The sequence below is a fragment of the Centruroides sculpturatus genome, unplaced genomic scaffold, assembly GCF_000671375.1.
Source record: "Centruroides sculpturatus isolate CEXI.00-Female unplaced genomic scaffold, Cexi_2.0 scaffold109, whole genome shotgun sequence".
Taxonomy (NCBI): domain Eukaryota; kingdom Metazoa; phylum Arthropoda; class Arachnida; order Scorpiones; family Buthidae; genus Centruroides; species Centruroides sculpturatus.
This window is the reverse complement of record NW_019384440.1, coordinates 380,318-406,763: the sequence shown is the minus strand read 5'-3', so window position 1 is coordinate 406,763 and position 26,446 is coordinate 380,318. Positions and strand designations below refer to the sequence as shown.

General features: G+C 26.2%; 2 protein-coding genes across 5 annotated transcripts in view; both read right to left on the bottom strand.

Moving 5' to 3' along the window:
* The window catches only part of LOC111620126 (rootletin-like), a 53,760-nt gene extending 37,302 nt beyond the window's left edge, over window positions 1-16,458 (bottom strand). For 2 of the 4 annotated variants that reach the window (XM_023361985.1, XM_023361986.1), the window contains exons 1-9: window positions 16,361-16,458; window positions 16,102-16,286; window positions 12,822-12,957; window positions 8,487-8,617; window positions 8,015-8,254; window positions 6,069-6,196; window positions 5,839-6,002; window positions 3,639-3,869; window positions 400-721 (exon numbers count right to left, since the gene is read on the bottom strand). In XM_023361985.1, coding sequence (XP_023217753.1) covers window positions 400-721; window positions 3,639-3,869; window positions 5,839-6,002; window positions 6,069-6,196; window positions 8,015-8,254; window positions 8,487-8,617; window positions 12,822-12,957; window positions 16,102-16,286; window positions 16,361-16,363 — 1,540 coding nt within the window. In that variant the 5' untranslated portion in view covers window positions 16,364-16,458. Of the gene's footprint in view, window positions 1-399; window positions 722-3,638; window positions 3,870-5,838; window positions 6,003-6,068; window positions 6,197-8,014; window positions 8,255-8,411; window positions 8,618-12,821; window positions 12,958-16,101; window positions 16,287-16,360 lie in introns of those variants that run through there. The other 2 variants (XM_023361988.1, XM_023361987.1) reach the window with 2 other exon arrangements.
* Window positions 16,459-17,675: 1,217 nt separating this feature from the next.
* The window catches only part of LOC111620116 (rootletin-like), a 52,487-nt gene continuing 43,716 nt past the window's right edge, over window positions 17,676-26,446 (bottom strand). The window contains exons 9-10 of the mRNA XM_023361975.1: window positions 23,308-23,443; window positions 17,676-17,819 (exon numbers count right to left, since the gene is read on the bottom strand). Of these exons, the coding sequence (XP_023217743.1) occupies window positions 17,676-17,819; window positions 23,308-23,443 (280 nt within the window). The remainder of the gene's footprint in view (window positions 17,820-23,307; window positions 23,444-26,446) is intronic.

Below are 26,446 nucleotides of genomic sequence, written 5' to 3'. Positions count from 1 at the left end.
GTCCATGCCTTACGCCGCCCTTGGTCATAGAAATGATGTAATTTGAATATAAATTATTTATAAATACGTATGTCAAGTTATATTTTTATTACTACGTAAAATATATTAAGAGTTTATGACCACTGTGCTGGGTGAGACGTTGATGAAACAAAAAAAGTTATGCATTCCATCACGTACATAAACAGTGTCGTAATTCGCCAAGTGCAAATCAGCAAAGTCGTAAAATTTTTGTTTATTTTGAACAATCTGGATAATCGAAAATCCGGATAATGGAGGTCCGGATAATGGAGGTTCTACTGTATTTATAAATTATATTTAAATATACCATACAAAAACTTACTTTTTAATAAAAAAATTAGTATAAAACTAAAAAATATGATCTAATCAATATTGTAATACCTTTTAAATTATTTTTTTCCATTTTGTAATCTTCTATTTCTCTGTCTAACTGTTCTTTTTCCTGCTGGAGATGAGTTGCTGTTTGCTGGGTTGTATACAATAATACTTCTAATTGTTCCTTTTCTTCTTGTAAAAGAGATTCTGAATCTTTAACTTCTTTAAGTTCATTTTCTATTGCTTTTAACTTCATTAACAATTCAGAATGATTACGAACAAGTTCTTCTTTTTCATTTGTTTGCCTCTCGTAAGATTCTTTTTGTTGTTGTAGCTGCATCTTAATTTCACTTGTTTCTTCAGTAATCATCATTTTTTCTTCAGTTACCTGTTAAGTTATATTTTATATGAAACAGAGAAAAATAAACAAATCATTAAATAAAATTTACTTTTGATTTAATCATTTAAACCTTACAGAATATATAAAAATTTTCATTAATAAAATTGAAATTGGCTCATCATATTTTGAGAAAAAGTTTAAAACTCAGCTTTAAAATCACAAGGAAACCCTCTCATTTGTTTACAAGGAAGTCTGACTTCAGTTGTGTTTTCTTGTTGATAGGAAAACTATCTCATCACTCAAAAAAAAAAACCCTAATGTTTTAAACAAAATGCATTTTCAATCCTTTTAATCAAGAAGTGATGAATCAAGTTTTCCTTTTGCTAATATGTAAATGTAGTAATAGCAGTTCTGGTAATAGGTCATCAACAGAGAATTTAATTTTGATACTGACACTTATCTATAAAGGAAGGATCTGTTTTGAATGTGTATATTTCCATCAGTATGAAACTTCTTTGTCACATTAGAAACTTTTTTTTTAATCATTAGTGTTTTTGAATGCATAAAGAGTTCAAGAAAACTAATATTATACATTTTCATGTAGAAACATTTTATACTGTGACTTTGTTTTCTATGAAAATGTATTATAATAATATATCAGTCATTGTTTTCAGATATAATACTAATATTCAAATTAACCTTTAAAAAGAATTTAAAAAGTTAAATTAATTCAATACTGCTGTTAGATAAGTCAAAATGGGAAAAAGAACTAACAGGACAAATAATTTATGATATTCATATATATTTAATGATGATTTATAAATTTACTTTATATTTTTAACATAAAATGAGTAAATAATTGATGTAATGTTAATATTTTTGATTTTAATCTGGAACTATGAAAGTTATGTTGATCTGTTTATTTTTTTTACAGATAAAGCAAGACATTGAGTAAGAATGAATGAATTCAAGTTCCTTGATGGTGATAATGCATAAAGAATGAAATTGCCAAAGAGTTTAGCAGGTTGCATCCAGACTTCCCACCAATCAAAGTTTATCTACATTAAGAAGATCATATTCTTTGAGTTTTACTTGAATTATATTTAGATCACTTCTAATGTGATTCAAGTAAATCTAAAAACAGTCATTGGGTCCATTTTGTTTAAGCTAGGGTTTTGTTCTAAGTTTGATAAAACCTTAGCTTAAACACTTACTACTTGTTTGGAAAAGCAAACAAAATCTTTAAAATAATATAGGAGAATGTTTCCAGGCAGATCTCATATTTTTTAAAGTTACTTCAAGCTTTGACTCAAATATTTGCTATTATAAATGTCTACTTATTTATCAATAAAATATTGAATTATAAAATATTAAATTATCAAAAAATGGCAATTTCACAAAATATGATCAAAATTTGGCAAAGCTGTTTGGCTGAGACGATCAGTTTTTCTACAGCCAAGTAATTTCCCATAAGGACAATTTACAGAAATTTAGCCAGACAGTAATTTCTTCTTGTTTGTTTAGTGTACATGCCATTAAAGTTATTTGCCAAATATATGCTGGTATCTTGAAAATGAACTTATCCTCATAAATAACACTGAACTAACAGAATTTTTACCTGTATCATTTGAAACTTGATATCAACTTATTATCCATATTAGTGATTACTACAAATGTATTAATCAAATACAAGTTAGCCAAGAAATTATTCTATAATGTTCTTCAATTCTTTTAAACAAAAATTTAAAAACAAATTATCAACAGTTTTTTATCAGTTAGAATTCTCCAATCAATGAAAAAAGTGAGTTTTTCTTGATTGATTAAAATAATCTTCCTAACTATTCTTTAAGCAAAGAATGCATAATATATATCTTTACATATTTTTCACACACAATAATTCAAGGAAACTATACTCTTGTAACTAAATTTCATTAGTAATTGCAATTTAAATAATGATAATAATGAAATATAGTAGAAGTTTCTTAATCCAACACCCAACAATCTAAGTGTCTGGTAACCTGGCACCTTCTTAAAAGCAGTCAATACTTCAAATTTGTCTGATGATAATCTGTCATTCTAGTGTTCTTTGAGTTGGAATATATAATATCTATTTTCCAGATATACTGTATTTCCACTTGGAGTCTTTAAGTATGCTAAAGACCCCATATAGAATCAATATATCTTTAAAATATTACACGCACTTGAATCAATGTGTTTTGTGCAATAACATGTTCATTAATATAAAAATATTTTTGCAAATCTTTCAATGAATCTTAACACATTATAGTCAAGCACTGTATCATCTTCAGACTGATTAAAGTGTGTGCTTAAACAAATCTGAGGCATATGGCAACATGCACTGGTACAAAATGTATAGAAATGTCTACAGATCTCATAACATCAAATTTTGCAAAAATACAAAAATGATAATCAGCAATATTAGAAATTATTACTGTTGTATTTTAAGTTTTCTCATTGATTTTGTTACAACAGTATTTTATAGTAAAAGTATTAAATAACAAGTTTTAAATTTATTTATAAAATTTAACGTTGTTTTTAGTAGATGTCTCTAAAAGGTTATAAAAACGTTACATAATAGAAGTTTGTTAATCTGGCACCTATGGTACCAGAGGATTGCTATATTTATTTTCTAAATTTCACTCATTTATTTCAATTCATATTAAGTTAAAAGGTATTTTCATCACAATTATTTTTAATTTATTAATCTTGTCTGAACACTGATAAATAATTTAAAATATTAATATGCTTGTACATAACATTCTTTAAAAAATGTAAATTTTTTAAAGAATGTTCAAAATGTAAAAGTTTCAAGTTAAAATAAACATTTGATGTTTAAAAATAAAAAATAAAATTTAACAAATAAATTATATAAGTATTAAAACTATCCACTTATAAAAATATAATAAACAAAGTAATAAATACAATACAAATATTAGATATATACTTTTGATAGTTGATTTTGAAGATCATCTTTTTCTTGATTTATTTTATCTATTTCATTTTTGAGTTGTTCAAGTGTAAATGTTGCAGATTCTAATTTTTCTGTTGAAATTATATGTTCATTTTCTAGTAATTGATGTTTCTGATTAATTTGATGTAACTCTTTACGTAATTGTTGTAAATCTTGACTAAGTTCTGACTTATCTCGAAACAAATTTTTATTTGTTTCTTCTATCTGAAATTTAAAAATAAATTAATTCTATGTTTATTTCATATATTTTGATAGTCAAATACATTTAAAATTTATTCCACTTTGAATTATGTTAATCAGATTTTAAATATTAAAATAATAAAACAAATGTTTTAAGATTATTTTTTATTTTTCAGTTTGATGAAAAATAAGAATAGATGAAATATTTAATAATCTTTGATTATAGAGTAGATAGGAACATAGTTATTCATTCCACTACATATTTGAGCTATAAATAAAAAATGACAAATCCATAGTATTTTAAACTTTAATTAATGATAATATAAAAACTATACATTAAAAAACAAATATAGAAAACTGAAATGTATTAAAATTATCAACATATTCAAAAGATAATATCTTTCTATTTTTATTTCTGTTCTTTTCTACTGTTTCTAATAATGTATTCATTGTTAAGTCTATATCTATTAAAGCTTAAGAACTTTAGTTTATGAAAATTTCAATACATTTTTGAGATTTTTATGACACAAACTAACTAATTTCCTATTAATACTTATTCTATTTAAAATACATTTATAATGTATGCTCAAGCATTTGAAACAGTAGAAGTAGTTGTAATTTTTTTTTAATATTCAAAGTTTCACCATAACTCTCAATAAATAATTATTCAGTAATAAGAATCAATAAGAAAAATTAGTAATAACCATAATTATGAATTGAAACATTTATGATAATTATAAAAAAAAACAAGTAAAATGGCAAAACCGTATTTGGGACAAGACTCTCAGAGACGGAATCACTTTGAGGCTCAAGGCAGGTCTCATTCTCATTCTCCTATCTTCTTTGATATTGCTGCTTTTGGGCACGATTGTTAAAACTTTGCTTGCCTCGACCACGAGGTCTTCCATGAGCCATTTTTAGTGAATGTTCTGTCGGTAAAAATTTACTAAGAAACTGATAATTTACTTAACTTGTATTGGCAGAGCAATATTTACAATAGCGTCGATATATAATATAAATCCAAGATCGCACGGCTGTTGACTCGAAAGGTCAATTAACATGAAGTGAAAAAAGGTCTCTCCTACCTTGTCCCTGATGCCCATGTTGACCTCGACCACGTGTTCTGTGTCTTTTGTTCTGACATTAAAAATTTACTAAAAAACTGATAATTTATTTAATTTGTATCGGCAGAGTGATATTTACAATGGTGTCGATATATAATATAAATCCAAGATCGGCATGGCTGTCAAATCGAAAGGTAGTAAAAAGATGTCTCTCCTCATTAGAGTTTAGGAGCAAAGTGAGGTCAAAGGGCAAAGGTCACATGCAGGTGCCCTCAGTCCTAAGGTCAGAGTCCACTTCTTAGAATGACTGCGGGTGGTATTCTTCCCTACCTGACTTCAGTGGGGTGAGGTGGCTGTTTTGCCTGTTTGTAGAAGAGGGTCGCCATTTTGGATTTTATTTTGACTCGATTCTCGGTCCCCTGACTACCTAAGAGTCTGGAATTTTTTATGCACAAATGATTTGGGCATCTAATACTCTGTGCCAAATATCAACTCTCTACATGCACTCTTTCATAACTCTATGCTGATAATATTGAGTGGCAGTACAATTTTATAAACAAGACATAGTCTTGTCAATACTAATATGGATTATTAAATTTTGCAATATTTTCAGATAAAATTTAAAATAACTATTTATTGTGTAAATGTATCATATAAATTTCTGTTAGACCTTCCTGCTAATCAGTCACTGTACTCATATACACATGAATATAGCAAATTGGTCACATTATACAAAGCAATATTTGTATTCTTAATAAATAATTATACAAAGCAATATTTGTGTTCTTAATGTCCTAAAATGCAGATTTGGTTGCATTTGGGCTGCTAAATATCTCTCTAGACAGTGTTGAATAGGATACTTTAATTAGAATACAGTCACTCAATACATTAACTAATAATAATAATAATAATTCATTGTTTTAACATACTTTCCTGAGTGTTTTTGTCAATTCAAATTTTTCATCAGCATAATTTTCATTTACTTTTTGTAAGTTATCAATAGATTCTTTCAATGAAGTAATCTCTGATTTCATTCTTGAAATATCCATTTCATAAACTAATTTTTGATGATTAGCTTTCACCAAACTGTTATCTGTAAGAATAAAATTTATTAGTATTATATATAAAGGAAACTGTTAAATCGTTTATTCAAACTTACTAATATCAATTTTTTCTTGTTCTATTATTTCTTTTTCTAATATCAAATGATGAACTTTTTCTTGAAGAATGCCATTTCCTTCTTTCAGTGAACTTTGTTGTTCTTCCAACATTGTCAATTGACGTGTGCTAAAATGAGAGTTAATGGATTCTTAAAATAATAAAATCACGAATTTTAAACATTTTGTTATTCAAAAATTTTACATCTATCATAAAAATGTATAAAACTTGACATCATTATTGGAAAAAACATACAATAAACTGCTTGATTCTGGTAACGAAAAAACATTATTATTATCCACCAATTATTCTCCTCTAAATAACAAAATAAATTATAAACTATCTTAATCTTACACTTATTATTATTTATAATTACTGTTAATTACTAAATATTTAATGCTTTTTTATACCATTTTTGTTTTTAATTGTGTTATGTTATTTTATACATTTATTTATTCTAATATATCATTTTGTGTTCTTTTAAAGCTTTTTCTTTGTCAGCATTGCTCATTTTTATTCAGAACTGTTCAGTTATCAATACTCTCAGCATAGTTTTGAATTTTGTTTTAGAACTATTATGAATTACATTCTTGTAACCTGAAATGTTTTTTGTCACTAAAAATATTTTGGTTACCAGAATCAACAGTTTATTATATATGATGACCTCAGAGTAAGAATAATCCATGTCAGTAAATCCTAATTTTAAAATAATTAACAAAAACTTCTACACAATATTTCACATATTTTCTTTTGGCATCTGGAATGTAACAACAAATCTGACTTGGATCTGTACTACTTTAGATAAAGCAGCTTGCATAAACTCCACATGCTAAGGCCATAACACTAAAAACTGGACTTGAATCACTCTTGCTCTAAGATCACCATATGTATTTTAAATATAGTTATTTTGTGCTAACCACAATTTCAATTTATACATGCTATACGGTCGACCCCCCTATAACACTGTTGATTTTTCCATTTTATATGAATTCCATGTTGTACGAGTCACTTAGATTTTACAAATACGTGAGCTGTTCACAGCCCGGCACACGTATTTGTAAAATCTAAGTGACTCGTACAACATGGAATTTATATAAAACAGAAAAATCAACAGTGTTATAGGGGGGTCGACTGTATTTATGATTACTCTTTTAATATAACTTTTTGTTGAAATATGATTTATTGAACGTGAATTGTTAAGAACAATAATGCTAATCTTAATTATTTAATACAGAAATTTCAGATATTTTTAGTATTTGCTAACAACAAAATACCTGAAAATTCTGATCAAACCTAATCTGTATATCAAGTTTTACATTTAAAGATATTTTTCTTTACATTTTTCAGATAAAATTTAAATCTTTATACATTTATAAATTCTGTGAGTAAAATATTAAATTTTTATTACATTGTTTTGAAAAATTTTGAAAAAGTTTATTAAAAACAAATTCTAAAACTATATTTTTCAATTTCCAATTATAATTAAAAATATTTTTATACATCAAGGTACTGAATCAAATTTCTGGCACCCTTGGTTCCACAGCCTTGTAGATTAACCATTTTGCCATATCAACCATGCCCATGTATAATAATTTATCAACACACCTCTAATCCACTAATCATACACTTCCCACATGTGTTTAAAGTATAACCATTGACTGCTAGAAACCTAAATAAATATTAAATGTAAATTACATTTGATACCACCACTGACTCTCTTATCTCTCTTAGAAGCCATAGCTAGGATTAGAGTTTAAGCAAAATAAACTAAGAATATCACAACATTACAGTATCACCACCAATAAGTGCAATGTAAATAATGTAAATAAGTGTAAACCAAAATTCTGATTCTCATCTGATTTTTGTGAATAAGGCCAGTAGTTCATATAAGTCAAAAGATATATAAATATAAAATCAATTAAATCCATCATTACAACCATTATATACCTTTTTTCTAAGTCTTGATATGAATTACTTTCTTTTATTTTTAAATCTTCCTTTTCACTTTCTAACTTTACAATTTTCTGTTGCAGATCTCTGACCATTTGATGTAACCTATCATTTTCCAAATTTAATGCATCAATTTGTTCATTTAATGTTTTCTGCATTTGTTCCAACCAAACTTTTTCTGCATTTGCTTTCTCTGTATCCTTTCCATTTTCTTTGGCACTTTCCATATGTTTATTACTAAAAACAAAGAAAAAAAATAAATTCTTATAAGAAATACAAATGCAAAATGAAAAAATACATATTTTAAAATGCAAGATATACATTAAACTTAAATTATAATCAAATAAAAATTGTTTATCTTCACTCATAACAGTCTATTTCTGTAGTATTATACCTGTAATTTCAGGAAAAATTAATTTTGATTTTAAATAAAAGTGCACATGCATTTCCAGTCAAGAATTTTGTTTACATTGTCTGTAATTGTGTAGAAAGATGCAGGTTTAATTTTTTAAGCCTCTGGCATTCATCTTCAATATCTTCTGCCAATTTCTTCTGTTTCCTGTACTGGTCCTCATAAGTAGTTATCTTTGCTTGGCTTTCCTACATTTTATTAAAAATGTATACATATATGTAATTGAATCATTAATTAAAATTCTAAAAATGTATAATTTTTTAACTTAAAATTAAATAATAAAAATTTCAATTTGAGTACTACCACTCAAAAACTGAGTGTACTTGAACTAAAACCACTAAAAAACCTAATATCCAACAGAGAAGTTTGGAGATGCTAATGTTTTTGCCCATGTTGAATGGGCATCATCAGGCAAACTAATCCCCCGGCTGCCAAAACAAGAGATTGCTGTATATATGTGAAGAGCAAAAACATTTTCTGCTGAAGATCAGGTTTTTTTACAAGCTTCATTTCAATTCCAGTTCTTTANAACTATATACCAACTTCCGGTCTGGACCGGATATCACGTGAAATTTTTTAAATTAAAAGATGATTAAGAATTGCATCCGGCATTGTGACGATGTCACAATAGTATACATTCGATTGTTTTGTTTTTTAATTTTAATATTTAGCAATTTTATTAAATATTTCCGTAAAAAGTTTAATTTTTCTATGCGAGAAATTGATCTAGAAACTATTTTATTTTTTAAACTTACATATTTATATGTAGAAGATCGGAAGAATGTTGTTTTCTAGAATATCACGTTATGCGGATGTAAATCAAATATTTGTTATATAAAGTTTTCGAGTTTTGTGTGTATATATATATATATATATATGCATATATATATATATATATATACACAGGGTGGGGCATAATGGAGTCCCACATTTATGAGGTGAATTAAAGGTTTTTTGGTTAAGTTTTAAAAATGATGATGTCCCACTAGGTGACGTAAACAAGAGAGTTGTCAGTAGTCAACATGCTGTTGTCAGGTGAACAATGGGGCTTCGTCGTGAAGGCTTTTTTCAAAAACACAGAGTCTGTGACTGCAACACAGAGGCATTTCACACACAATTTTGTTTAAATGCAAAGGAAAGTGTTCCTGATTGGAGAATGATTTTGAAATGGGTCCAAAAGGGCAACAGGATCTGCAAATCCTAAAAAGTCAGTTGGGCATCCCAAATCTGTGAGGACACCTGCAAACATCACCACACTCAGAACAGTATAGAGCAGTCTCCAACATGTTCTGCTCAAAAATATGTCATCTTTCTCTGCTTCTACTTCTACTGTGTCATCTCCAGATGATTCCCAGTTGACTAATCGCTTTACAAGAAGCCGTTGAATGGCCCCTCGCTCCCCTGATTTGAGCTCCTGTGACTTTTTCTTATGGGGATATCTCAAGGCAGAGGTTTTTAAACATTGCCCTCAAACCCTACAAGAACTCAAGGAGGCCATTCATGAGGAACTTGCCAAAATTCCTCCAGATATGCTGGTAAGAAGTGAAGAAAACTTCAAGGAACAGCTCCAAATGTACATCGCTCATGATGGACAACATTTGGATGCCATCATTTTTAAAACCTAACCAAAAATAACTTTCTTACATGTACTTTGATTAAATAAAAAGTTTTTCCATATTATTGTACTGTTTTTTGTTAATTCACCTCATAAATGTGGGACTCCATTATGCCCCACCCTGTATATGCATTAAATTTTAAATTTTTAGATTTTTTTACACAACCATCATTTGAATGCATGTTAATGCACCTAAATGTTTATGTTAGATTAGCAAATTTAATTCAGGAAATATCTTCTCATCACAATGTCAAATCTATGACAAAATAATTTCCTATCTAGATTATTTCAATAAATATTATTATTTCAAGAATCTGATTTATAATATAAATTAATTCTTGTTCATTCCTCTATTCGTATTTACTTCATTCCATATTAAAAATTGTTATTTAGCTTGAAAACTATATTATACAATATTTCTCTGTATAAATATGTATATGTAACTGCATATTATATTTAATACTTATTTTTCATTAATCTTAGAACAATTTTTTATATTTTTCTCACTATTGAACAATTATATTTATATTTATCTTCAAAATATTATGAAATTTTTGTATTCTAAATGTTTTTACAAATGTAAATTTATAAATACAGATATGTACATTTTTTGATATAAAGATTATAAAGAAATATTAATTAGATATCAACAACTTTTTGAGAAAGTTCAGCAACCATCTTCTGTTGAACTATGATGTAACTCAGAAATATAAAAAAACTTTACAAATAGTTATTCAATCATTTGTTAAATGAATAAAATATGTTATTCATGAACTACTTATTAATATAAAAACCAAAGTCTGTTATACTGTTATTATTAATAGATCTTCCTTAGTTAGGACTAGCAAATTGAATACATAAATAGCATTTTGCAATTAAAACAGAACAAAATTTGTATTTTTACATTTATTATATTTGTATTTTAATAAATTTGTATTTATAATAAATAAATAAGTATACAAATTTGTGTATTTATTTGTTTATTTAATAAATTTGTTTTTATAATAAATAAATTATAAATATAAATTTATGTATTTTTAAATACATAATATAAATTATTTAAATAAATAAATAGCATTTTTAAATGCTATTTATGTATTCAATTCATTAGTCCTAACTTAGGAGGAACTATGAATAGGTCAAAAATGTTTTTTTGTTGTTATTAATATTAATATTCTTCTATTATTTATTAATAGAAGAATATTACTTATTCTTATTTATAATAATTATTTAACAATATTTATTAATGTTATTCATTTTATAATTATAATATCAAAATCAAATTGTGACCAGATGGCACTACTTCATATCATTCAGCATGATCATTTTTTATTTAGAATTTGCCTTATCTCATTAAAGAAACTGAATGAATATTAAGGTCTCTGTTACTCAGAAAATACAACAAGGAAATCTTTTTCAAAGCTATAGAAATTTTGGTATGGTTCTGTATCTGAGATTCAAATGATGGAAGCATCTATATTGTCATGATCTGCCACATTGTCCCAGTCAGGTCAATCTAACAAGTGAGTAGCATTCAATGGGAGCATAATATATTAAATAGGAAAGGGATGTAAAAAATTCAGTTCATTCTTTTTCCCTATGTTACAGTAACATATTAACAAGGGGCTCTGACCGACTAAACTGGAACAAAAGGCAGGACCATTAATTACACAGTTTCCCACCATAATGAACAGAAATCATATAATTATCTAATCAGCTAATTACCTAGTGATACTATATTTTAATTCATTAAGTGATTTTACATTAAAAGCATATGATATTACCTTTTTGCAGTAAATTAATGATTAAAATTATTTAATTTAATTTTAAAATATTTAAAAGAAAAGATTAACTCAAAATGGAAATTTAACTTGCAATCTGAACAAAATGGTGAGGTACATTATCCAGATTTCTGATCTGATCTTTGCCTCCAAATTATATAATAACTTTAAATAACATAAACCATGAAAGTCAACTTTCACTTCAAGTGGAAACACATTCATCTATGTTCCCTATATTCAGCTGGCTGCAACTTTCATCTCAAAATGAAATGATCTACATGATTCTAAATTATTTATAATCCTAGAGATAATTAAATGGATCAAAAATCTGACAATAATTAAAACACTTCTCTGACTTGCAAAGATTGCAAATTCAAATGCTATTGTACATTAATCTTTTTCTAGATAGTTCTAAATTGTTAATCTAATTAAAATTTAATTTTAAACATAAAATTTTTTAAATGATAGCAACTAGAACTATGCTAAACCAAAATTTTTATATCTTCATTGATATTAGGCTTGATACTGAATATCATAATATTGAATTAGTCATATTTAATAATTAATAAAAATCATAGTGTTAATATAGCTCAAGGCTGATCTAGTAGATGATTCTGACTCATTTTCTTATAATTAGGGCCAGAGTTTATATTTTCATTCATATTTTTATATAATTGAAAAATAAATAGTAATGACAATTCCATTAACAGAAAGTTTCAAAAATAAATAAAATATAGAAATAAATACAATTATAAACAAACTATCAAAATTAAAAACCTATAATTTTGAAACTTAGTGCAATAATACACAACTGTAATATGTTACTACAATTTATATAAATTATCATATTAATTAATTTAAATAAAAACACTTTACATAATATTAAGAAATTATGTATATAAAATATAAAGTTTGATATATATATATATATAAAACTTTATATTTTATAATAAACAAATTTATATTTTAGATATATTTCAATTTAAATATACTAACTTCTTCTTCCAAGTGGTAGTGACTAAGAGCAATTCTAACTGCAGTTAAAACAGATTCTGCAAAAATGGGTATATCAGAAACTTCAACTTGAGAATAATGTTTGACTGCAGAAGTTGTTTTGCCCTCCAACAAATTTCTGAAAAGGAAAATATTCACAGAAAAAAAATATGAAGTACATAAATTCCCTGTGATTATTAATAACAACTGAAATATATAAAAGATAAAATTTTCTAAGGATAAAAACATCACATCATAATAAAACTATAGATAAATAAATAATGAAACAAAACATTTTCAACAGATAAAACTATTATTATTTTAATTTCATCTTTTACTTTGATAAAATGGAATTAGTAATTTCATAAATTTATCTGGTAACATATAAATGAAATAAAAAGTGAATTCATTTTATATTTATATATTCATCAGCAATGAAAATTCTAACAATTCTGTTTGTAATGATAGCCAAATCTAACAATCTTTAAAAAAGTTTTATTTAAGTATTAAAAATTCTCAAAAATGTTTTTCCCATCACCAGAATGTATAACTAAATATATACAGGTATCCCTTGTACAACACGGTTTCACTCTAACATGGTTCGAAAATTGGGGAAATCCCCTGCCCAACATGACTTCTGGTTTCATTCTAACATGGTTTGAAAATCCTCCATAGAAAATTTCACAAGTTTTAAGTGCAAACTCCTTTATTCAATATTTTTTTTATTCAAGTAAGCATGTGTTTTGTCTCAAATTTGCCTTCTGATTTTAGAATACTGAAATTTTCAATTGATTTTGTGCCTTTTGTCAGGTTTAATGAAACTGATAGTGCAATTTTTTTTTCTTCCTTGTCCTAGCTTTCCTATCAACCAGGCCTTGTTGTTAATGCTTTCAGACTAGTCCTTAAGACAGTCACTGTATTTTCTTTTTATACATTAATCTTCATATTTAGTAAAGTTTATTTAAATATTTTTATGCAAGTGTTATCAACCTTTTTTTACCGTAGATAAGTAATAATTCGTAAAAATGATGAATAGAATACGGTTGTATCTTGGTACTCAAACTGTGCCCAAATTGAACAATCCATTATTCAAACACAAATTATGGAAAAAAATCACTTAGTACTCAACTGAACAAACACGACCTGCTAAGACAAATTTTCAATTAATAACAGATTTTTATTTTGTCTCACAAAAAATTTTATGGTAAAAATTAAAAAATGAAAATGTTGCTGATATTTCCAATCAAAATCAAGAAAAAAGTTCAGAAAATTACAATACTTTGTAAAAAAAAACCTCATGTTACTAAAGTTAACATTAACACATAATACAGTATCTTAATTGTGATTGTTACTTGATTATTGATTGAAAATAAATTATTGATTACTTTAATAAACATGTTTCTCTTAGAAACAAAAAAAGAATAGTACACTTTTGTTAACTTCTGGAACCTAATCGTATGTTTTGTACTAGTCCCTCGTTTCGTATAGAATGGATTTGCATAACATGGCACTTTTTCAGAACATAACTACCATGTTGTACAAGGGATATATGTATGTATGTATACATACATACATACAGGTATCAACTCTTATTTTTCATTATTGTACTATAACTAGTTGTTTCTATATATTTCCTACAGTTGCCAACCTGTATCAATACATAGGTGAAACTGGAAAAGCCCTAAAAATCAGACAAGAGAATATTTATGCACTGTAAAATATAATTACACTAACTCAGCAGTGGCCATACATTGTAATGGAGAAGATTGTGAAATTTCACTTGATGATGTTAAAATCCTCAAAAAAGAAAAAAATGTTATTAAAAGGAAATTACATGAACATTTAGAAATTATTAAAATAAATGAATATAAAATGAACTTAAATGATGGTCTACCTATTAGTGACATCCGGCAACCACTTCTTCATGATAGGTAGAGTTCACTTGAAATCCCATCCAAAATCCCTCCCCCATCCAGTTATAATACAGTGTTGTACTTTTGTCAATTTATGTTGATTTTCATACAGTATAATTTGTACAATTTTATAGTGGTTTTAAAAGCTTTTAATTTAAACTTTTTTGAAGAAAAGTTTTCAAACCCACATTTTTAATTTCGTTTGTTAGTTTTTATTCAAAAAATTTGTTTTAAATCTTACCAACTTGTAATTTTATCCATCTACAGGTAGTAGCTATTTAAATTATTTTTTGAAAAATTATATGTTTTTAAAAAATTTTATTTATTTAATTTTTTTTATTTATCTACTTCAATTTTATTTTATACAGCACCTTTTTTTTAAACAAATCTTTATAATATATCTAGTTAATTGCCCAATTTTTAATTTCAATTTGTATTCAATAATCAGCTAGTGTAAATAAAAAAATATTTTTAAAAATATTATCTGTAAACACATATATGTGATGTAATTTATAACTATTATTTGCTTTGATAAAATACATATAAAAAATAAGGACTGAAGAGGGGTTATTAAGAAAAAAATACATGCATGTTCACATCCAGTAATAAAGTCTATATCAATAAGAGTTGCTTGTGTGATGTAAGTTACTGACAAAAAAAGCCAAAAATTTTAGGCTTAGAAAAAATCCAAGTAAATAAAGATAAAAATCAGCTTTTCTAATCAATCAGCAATCTATCTAGCTTTAATGGAAATGAAGGGAATATTTTTTCAATTTATTTATTTTATTACCATTTTTTGAATAAATCAACTATAAGACTTTAATAAAAATAGTGTTGACATAAAAATAAACTTTATATTTTTCTCTTTCAAAATTGCTTTAAAATACCTAATTTCATATGAAACTTTCATCTTTTCTCCTCTAACAAGACCATAATTATTGCAAAATTTCATACAATTTACTTTATAACAAAAAATATAAATTTAATTTTGTAATATCAATTTTAAAATGGTTAAAAAATTATTGCAAAGACTTACTTTAATTTAAACTATTGAATTTTTTAAAAATAATTACAATGTACTGTACAAAAAAACTGTGTGGATTTATAAAATAATAATAAACAGAAAATGAAATTTAAAACTATTAAATAATTGTCTTTCCTTGTTTGAAATAAATCACTGCATAATTAAATAAGAAATTCATATTTAATTTGAGAGTTTTTATTTAAAAAAGTAAGAACTTACTGTAAAAATAAACAAACAAAAATATATAACTTAATATTTAAAAAAAACTGAAGTTTTAAATTATATCTTTAGTAAAACAATAAAATGTCTCTAAATATAATTAAAATTCAAAAAATGAAATATTTACTTGAAAATAAATTGTCCTCTATTTTCTAAATGTTCTTGTAAATGATCAATCCAATTTTGATGATAAGCATCATCAACAATAATTTGTGCTATATCTTTATATATGGCATATAATGAATTCAACTGATATTTTAATTGTATATTAGTATTTTCAATTTTATTTTCCATTTCTTCTTCTTCTTTTATCTATAAATTAAAATTATTTTGTAGTAATAGTATCAAAGCATAAGTTTTTAAAAATTGATAAGACTGTTTAATACCATTTTATCAATTTTATTTCTTAAAGTATCAATTGTTTCTTCTTTTTCTTCAATATTGTTTTTAGCTTTCTCATTTTGTACAGTAAGGTCATGAATCCTATTTTAAAATATTCATTTTTTTTTCTAAAAATTTATAAATGGCCAAATACAATCAATTTAAATAATAATTTTAGAAAGTTCTTAAAGAAAAAATCAACCCAAAGCAGGACTTGAACCCACAACTCCCACTTACCATGTGGTCAAATTGTCGGTTATGCTACCCAAGCCCCCTGGACTGATTTCCTCTTCCAGACATATTTAATTATGATATAACCATTCTGAGTTACTTAGCTGGGGATGCCTTCAGCATCATCATCCTATAATCCCATAAAGTATTATATCATAATTAAATACATCTGGAAGAGAAAATTGGTTAGGAGACTCAGGTAGCATAACTGGCAATACAACCGCATGGTAAGTGGGTTGTATTGCAGGTTCAAGTTCCACTTTGGACCGATTGTTTACAATTTTAAATATCTTGATATGCCTAATCAATAATATAAGAAATCTATTAAACAGTCCAATACAATCTATTTACCAAAAGATTTAATTATTTATAGTATATATAAGATTTGTTCAAAAAATAACTGAAGTTTTTGAATAGGGAAAAAACAGCGTCCCCTAGTGTCGTGAAGTTGACAACACTATGTTCATGATAACCTACCAAATAAGCTGCTTATTTTGGATTGTTGATATCTCATTTCATTCACATGTTATTGTTTTTTGAGTGAAAGGTGTTTCAGTGTTCATGGAGATTTTTGCAATGTGCAATTTATGGGAACAATAATGCAACATATATGGAAACATTTCAACTTTTGAATCAAGTTTATGGGAAGTGATGCTCTAGGTCATACACAGCATTATGAATGGTTTACCCAATTCAAAAATGGTTGTCAATTAGTTGAAGATGACTCTCAACCAGGAAAGCCTTCGACTTCAACTGATGACACTCACATTCAAAAATCAGAGTTGTGCACTTTGAATTTTTGCCTCACGGTCAAACAGTCAACCATCAGTACTAAACAGGTGTTCTGAAACAATGAGTGAAAAAATTTGCAAAAAGAGACCAGAGTTGTGGCAAGACAATTCATGGTTCCTTCACCATAACAACACGCCTGTTCACTCAGCCTTGTCAATTCACCCGTTTTGTGCCAAAAATCAGGCGACTATGCTCCCCAGCCCCCTTACTCACCAGACCTAACTCATTATGATTTTTTCTTGTTTCGAAGATTAAAATCAGTGCTGAAAGGATGATGTTTTGACACAATTGATGACATTAAAACAAATTTGTCACAAGCATTGAAGGACAATCCAAAACAAGCTTGCCAGGACTGCTTTGCAAAGTGGAAACATCACTGGGATAAGTGTATGAATAGGGAAGGGGAGTACTTTGAAGGGGACAAGGTCCAATAATCTGTAACTTGAAGAATAAAAATTAAAAAATTAAAGTTTATTTATTTTTTGAACAGACCTCATATTTCTTATTTATTTATTTTAGAAACTCCATATAGATAACATATTCAGAAGTAAAAATTATATTCAGCTTGTTTCTTACTCTGAGAATTAAGTATTTCAGATCTTTCTCACATTTTTAAATTTATTTATTTGCCTCTTTTAATTTTATAATGAAAAATAATGCTTGTAGCACACTTTTTCTTAATTTTAAAACAAAAATATCTAATAATTTACTAATTTGTTACTTTAAAACTTTTCCATTAGTTAAAATTAAATAATACAGCTTCTTACATTTTAATTTGAATACTTTTACAATAACCTCTGATACTTGTAAAATAATCTTTTATTTTAGATTTCCATTTCATTAATTACATTCCTTTCTTTATTATCAAGATTATCTTAAAGTTCTCTTTTTGTAGAGTAAGTAATAAAATAAATTTTGTTAATTTCATTTAAAAGAGAAACAAATGAAGTAAAAAATGATGAAAGATATAAGAAAATAATTCTACACAATATAAACATCAACTTTTTTTAAAGTATAATATTTCTCCTATATGAAGTCTCTAAAATATAACTTTAATTGGTTAAATATTACATAAGGCAAGAACATAAGTGAAATAAATATTTATAGTTGAATNTTTATTTTGAAAGACCCAAGTTATAATAGTATTCAAAAAAGTAAACATTAAAGTACAATTTATATATAAATATTTAGTTTTGGTTTGCAAAATTATGTATAATTACTAATTTATAAGCTAAAAACTAGAATTCTGATTATAGCTGAAATTGATTTGAACCAAAAGCTTTTAAATGTAATTCATTAATTACAATCTTCTAGTATACTATATTATATAGATAAACTATTGTACTATATATACAGATACTATATAAAAGAATAGAATAAAAATAATTTAAATTTGATGTGTATATATATACATGCCACATCACTGATAAATACCTGCCATGCCCTGCCCCAATAAGCCAACTGCCATGTCACTGTAATTTATTAATTAAGCAAACAGAGTACAGCTACTTATACAGAATGCTACTTTTGTTAATTAATAATTAATAATAATATAAATATAAATTTGAAGGTAAACAACACATGTCCAGTGACAACCTCTCAGATTCCAGATGGGTTTATAAAAAGTAAAGCAGAATTCCTCAAAATGTATCCCAAATTATTTTAAAAGTGGCCCAAATAGTAGTAAGTCATCCATATGAAGCCTAGCGCCCTACAAATATCTCAATCTACTACTTGTAGCCCAATCTTGCCATCTCAAAACCCAGCTGTATTTTATGAGATAAGAGAAAAAAAAGGGTAGTCCGACACCTGAAAATGTGTTACTGTAAAAGCAAAGCCATATTGACCAGATTAGAGTTGTTCTTGGTCTATTGTTCTCTTTTAGTATGGAGGTACTTCAATCTAAATGAACCAGTTAACATACTCTTATCACAGTTTAGCCAGAATTTCAAAGTAACCATATTTCGAACTAAATTCCTTAACAACACATAAATCTCTATATTCCCAGTCAGAACAAAAGTACAGTTATGAACCAATGGGATTTCAAACTAGCTGAGTTCAAATTAATGAGGATTTCTTGTATATATATATACAAGGTCTGTTCAAAAAGTATCGGACCTTTTTTTTTTCCGCGTAAACCAATGATGCGCGAGAGGCCTCCTTCGGTGGAGTTGTGGAGGGGGACAGTCATGCACAGCCCTGAATTTTTTCCCGCCTGCAGGAAGCGTCAGTCGTTGGCAATCGGCCTATGAGTGAGTTCATAAAACAGACAATAAAAACTGTGATATTGATAAACAACAAGAAGATAATGTTTACCATATGAAGCCTAGCGCCCTACAAATATCTTGTACGACTGCTCAAAATATACGGTAGAAAGAGAAANCCCACCGTGTGTATATATATATATATATATATGCATATATATATATATATATATACACAGGGTGGGGCATAATGGAGTCCCACATTTATGAGGTGAATTAAAGGTTTTTTGGTTAAGTTTTAAAAATGATGATGTCCCACTAGGTGACGTAAACAAGAGAGTTGTCAGTAGTCAACATGCTGTTGTCAGGTGAACAATGGGGCTTCGTCGTGAAGGCTTTTTTCAAAAACACAGAGTCTGTGACTGCAACACAGAGGCATTTCACACACAATTTTGTTTAAATGCAAAGGAAAGTGTTCCTGATTGGAGAATGATTTTGAAATGGGTCCAAAAGGGCAACAGGATCTGCAAATCCTAAAAAGTCAGTTGGGCATCCCAAATCTGTGAGGACACCTGCAAACATCACCACACTCAGAACAGTATAGAGCAGTCTCCAACATGTTCTGCTCAAAAATATGTCATCTTTCTCTGCTTCTACTTCTACTGTGTCATCTCCAGATGATTCCCAGTTGACTAATCGCTTTACAAGAAGCCGTTGAATGGCCCCTCGCTCCCCTGATTTGAGCTCCTGTGACTTTTTCTTATGGGGATATCTCAAGGCAGAGGTTTTTAAACATTGCCCTCAAACCCTACAAGAACTCAAGGAGGCCATTCATGAGGAACTTGCCAAAATTCCTCCAGATATGCTGGTAAGAAGTGAAGAAAACTTCAAGGAACAGCTCCAAATGTACATCGCTCATGATGGACAACATTTGGATGCCATCATTTTTAAAACCTAACCAAAAATAACTTTCTTACATGTACTTTGATTAAATAAAAAGTTTTTCCATATTATTGTACTGTTTTTTGTTAATTCACCTCATAAATGTGGGACTCCATTATGCCCCACCCTGTATATGCATTAAATTTTAAATTTTTAGATTTTTTTACACAACCATCATTTGAATGCATGTTAATGCACCTAAATGTTTATGTTAGATTAGCAAATTTAATTCAGGAAATATCTTCTCATCACAATGTCAAATCTATGACAAAATAATTTCCTATCTAGATTATTTCAATAAATATTATTATTTCAAGAATCTGATTTATAATATAAATTAATTCTTGTTCATTCCTCTATTCGTATTTACTTCATTCCATATTAAAAATTGTTATTTAGCTTGAAAACTATATTATACAATATTTCTCTGTATAAATATGTATATGTAACTGCATATTATATTTAATACTTATTTTTCATTAATCTTAGAACAATTTTTTATATTTTTCTCACTATTGAACAATTATATTTATATTTATCTTCAAAATATTATGAAATTTTTGTATTCTAAATGTTTTTACAAATGTAAATTTATAAATACAGATATGTACATTTTTTGATATAAAGATTATAAAGAAATATTAATTAGATATCAACAACTTTTTGAGAAAGTTCAGCAACCATCTTCTGTTGAACTATGATGTAACTCAGAAATATAAAAAAACTTTACAAATAGTTATTCAATCATTTGTTAAATGAATAAAATATGTTATTCATGAACTACTTATTAATATAAAAACCAAAGTCTGTTATACTGTTATTATTAATAGATCTTCCTTAGTTAGGACTAGCAAATTGAATACATAAATAGCATTTTGCAATTAAAACAGAACAAAATTTGTATTTTTACATTTATTATATTTGTATTTTAATAAATTTGTATTTATAATAAATAAATAAGTATACAAATTTGTGTATTTATTTGTTTATTTAATAAATTTGTTTTTATAATAAATAAATTATAAATATAAATTTATGTATTTTTAAATACATAATATAAATTATTTAAATAAATAAATAGCATTTTTAAATGCTATTTATGTATTCAATTCATTAGTCCTAACTTAGGAGGAACTATGAATAGGTCAAAAATGTTTTTTTGTTGTTATTAATATTAATATTCTTCTATTATTTATTAATAGAAGAATATTACTTATTCTTATTTATAATAATTATTTAACAATATTTATTAATGTTATTCATTTTATAATTATAATATCAAAATCAAATTGTGACCAGATGGCACTACTTCATATCATTCAGCATGATCATTTTTTATTTAGAATTTGCCTTATCTCATTAAAGAAACTGAATGAATATTAAGGTCTCTGTTACTCAGAAAATACAACAAGGAAATCTTTTTCAAAGCTATAGAAATTTTGGTATGGTTCTGTATCTGAGATTCAAATGATGGAAGCATCTATATTGTCATGATCTGCCACATTGTCCCAGTCAGGTCAATCTAACAAGTGAGTAGCATTCAATGGGAGCATAATATATTAAATAGGAAAGGGATGTAAAAAATTCAGTTCATTCTTTTTCCCTATGTTACAGTAACATATTAACAAGGGGCTCTGACCGACTAAACTGGAACAAAAGGCAGGACCATTAATTACACAGTTTCCCACCATAATGAACAGAAATCATATAATTATCTAATCAGCTAATTACCTAGTGATACTATATTTTAATTCATTAAGTGATTTTACATTAAAAGCATATGATATTACCTTTTTGCAGTAAATTAATGATTAAAATTATTTAATTTAATTTTAAAATATTTAAAAGAAAAGATTAACTCAAAATGGAAATTTAACTTGCAATCTGAACAAAATGGTGAGGTACATTATCCAGATTTCTGATCTGATCTTTGCCTCCAAATTATATAATAACTTTAAATAACATAAACCATGAAAGTCAACTTTCACTTCAAGTGGAAACACATTCATCTATGTTCCCTATATTCAGCTGGCTGCAACTTTCATCTCAAAATGAAATGATCTACATGATTCTAAATTATTTATAATCCTAGAGATAATTAAATGGATCAAAAATCTGACAATAATTAAAACACTTCTCTGACTTGCAAAGATTGCAAATTCAAATGCTATTGTACATTAATCTTTTTCTAGATAGTTCTAAATTGTTAATCTAATTAAAATTTAATTTTAAACATAAAATTTTTTAAATGATAGCAACTAGAACTATGCTAAACCAAAATTTTTATATCTTCATTGATATTAGGCTTGATACTGAATATCATAATATTGAATTAGTCATATTTAATAATTAATAAAAATCATAGTGTTAATATAGCTCAAGGCTGATCTAGTAGATGATTCTGACTCATTTTCTTATAATTAGGGCCAGAGTTTATATTTTCATTCATATTTTTATATAATTGAAAAATAAATAGTAATGACAATTCCATTAACAGAAAGTTTCAAAAATAAATAAAATATAGAAATAAATACAATTATAAACAAACTATCAAAATTAAAAACCTATAATTTTGAAACTTAGTGCAATAATACACAACTGTAATATGTTACTACAATTTATATAAATTATCATATTAATTAATTTAAATAAAAACACTTTACATAATATTAAGAAATTATGTATATAAAATATAAAGTTTGATATATATATATATATAAAACTTTATATTTTATAATAAACAAATTTATATTTTAGATATATTTCAATTTAAATATACTAACTTCTTCTTCCAAGTGGTAGTGACTAAGAGCAATTCTAACTGCAGTTAAAACAGATTCTGCAAAAATGGGTATATCAGAAACTTCAACTTGAGAATAATGTTTGACTGCAGAAGTTGTTTTGCCCTCCAACAAATTTCTGAAAAGGAAAATATTCACAGAAAAAAAATATGAAGTACATAAATTCCCTGTGATTATTAATAACAACTGAAATATATAAAAGATAAAATTTTCTAAGGATAAAAACATCACATCATAATAAAACTATAGATAAATAAATAATGAAACAAAACATTTTCAACAGATAAAACTATTATTATTTTAATTTCATCTTTTACTTTGATAAAATGGAATTAGTAATTTCATAAATTTATCTGGTAACATATAAATGAAATAAAAAGTGAATTCATTTTATATTTATATATTCATCAGCAATGAAAATTCTAACAATTCTGTTTGTAATGATAGCCAAATCTAACAATCTTTAAAAAAGTTTTATTTAAGTATTAAAAATTCTCAAAAATGTTTTTCCCATCACCAGAATGTATAACTAAATATATACAGGTATCCCTTGTACAACACGGTTTCACTCTAACATGGTTCGAAAATTGGGGAAATCCCCTGCCCAACATGACTTCTGGTTTCATTCTAACATGGTTTGAAAATCCTCCATAGAAAATTTCACAAGTTTTAAGTGCAAACTCCTTTATTCAATATTTTTTTTATTCAAGTAAGCATGTGTTTTGTCTCAAATTTGCCTTCTGATTTTAGAATACTGAAATTTTCAATTGATTTTGTGCCTTTTGTCAGGTTTAATGAAACTGATAGTGCAATTTTTTTTTCTTCCTTGTCCTAGCTTTCCTATCAACCAGGCCTTGTTGTTAATGCTTTCAGACTAGTCCTTAAGACAGTCACTGTATTTTCTTTTTATACATTAATCTTCATATTTAGTAAAGTTTATTTAAATATTTTTATGCAAGTGTTATCAACCTTTTTTTACCGTAGATAAGTAATAATTCGTAAAAATGATGAATAGAATACGGTTGTATCTTGGTACTCAAACTGTGCCCAAATTGAACAATCCATTATTCAAACACAAATTATGGAAAAAAATCACTTAGTACTCAACTGAACAAACACGACCTGCTAAGACAAATTTTCAATTAATAACAGATTTTTATTTTGTCTCACAAAAAATTTTATGGTAAAAATTAAAAAATGAAAATGTTGCTGATATTTCCAATCAAAATCAAGAAAAAAGTTCAGAAAATTACAATACTTTGTAAAAAAAAACCTCATGTTACTAAAGTTAACATTAACACATAATACAGTATCTTAATTGTGATTGTTACTTGATTATTGATTGAAAATAAATTATTGATTACTTTAATAAACATGTTTCTCTTAGAAACAAAAAAAGAATAGTACACTTTTGTTAACTTCTGGAACCTAATCGTATGTTTTGTACTAGTCCCTCGTTTCGTATAGAATGGATTTGCATAACATGGCACTTTTTCAGAACATAACTACCATGTTGTACAAGGGATATATGTATGTATGTATACATACATACATACAGGTATCAACTCTTATTTTTCATTATTGTACTATAACTAGTTGTTTCTATATATTTCCTACAGTTGCCAACCTGTATCAATACATAGGTGAAACTGGAAAAGCCCTAAAAATCAGACAAGAGAATATTTATGCACTGTAAAATATAATTACACTAACTCAGCAGTGGCCATACATTGTAATGGAGAAGATTGTGAAATTTCACTTGATGATGTTAAAATCCTCAAAAAAGAAAAAAATGTTATTAAAAGGAAATTACATGAACATTTAGAAATTATTAAAATAAATGAATATAAAATGAACTTAAATGATGGTCTACCTATTAGTGACATCCGGCAACCACTTCTTCATGATAGGTAGAGTTCACTTGAAATCCCATCCAAAATCCCTCCCCCATCCAGTTATAATACAGTGTTGTACTTTTGTCAATTTATGTTGATTTTCATACAGTATAATTTGTACAATTTTATAGTGGTTTTAAAAGCTTTTAATTTAAACTTTTTTGAAGAAAAGTTTTCAAACCCACATTTTTAATTTCGTTTGTTAGTTTTTATTCAAAAAATTTGTTTTAAATCTTACCAACTTGTAATTTTATCCATCTACAGGTAGTAGCTATTTAAATTATTTTTTGAAAAATTATATGTTTTTAAAAAATTTTATTTATTTAATTTTTTTTATTTATCTACTTCAATTTTATTTTATACAGCACCTTTTTTTTAAACAAATCTTTATAATATATCTAGTTAATTGCCCAATTTTTAATTTCAATTTGTATTCAATAATCAGCTAGTGTAAATAAAAAAATATTTTTAAAAATATTATCTGTAAACACATATATGTGATGTAATTTATAACTATTATTTGCTTTGATAAAATACATATAAAAAATAAGGACTGAAGAGGGGTTATTAAGAAAAAAATACATGCATGTTCACATCCAGTAATAAAGTCTATATCAATAAGAGTTGCTTGTGTGATGTAAGTTACTGACAAAAAAAGCCAAAAATTTTAGGCTTAGAAAAAATCCAAGTAAATAAAGATAAAAATCAGCTTTTCTAATCAATCAGCAATCTATCTAGCTTTAATGGAAATGAAGGGAATATTTTTTCAATTTATTTATTTTATTACCATTTTTTGAATAAATCAACTATAAGACTTTAATAAAAATAGTGTTGACATAAAAATAAACTTTATATTTTTCTCTTTCAAAATTGCTTTAAAATACCTAATTTCATATGAAACTTTCATCTTTTCTCCTCTAACAAGACCATAATTATTGCAAAATTTCATACAATTTACTTTATAACAAAAAATATAAATTTAATTTTGTAATATCAATTTTAAAATGGTTAAAAAATTATTGCAAAGACTTACTTTAATTTAAACTATTGAATTTTTTAAAAATAATTACAATGTACTGTACAAAAAAACTGTGTGGATTTATAAAATAATAATAAACAGAAAATGAAATTTAAAACTATTAAATAATTGTCTTTCCTTGTTTGAAATAAATCACTGCATAATTAAATAAGAAATTCATATTTAATTTGAGAGTTTTTATTTAAAA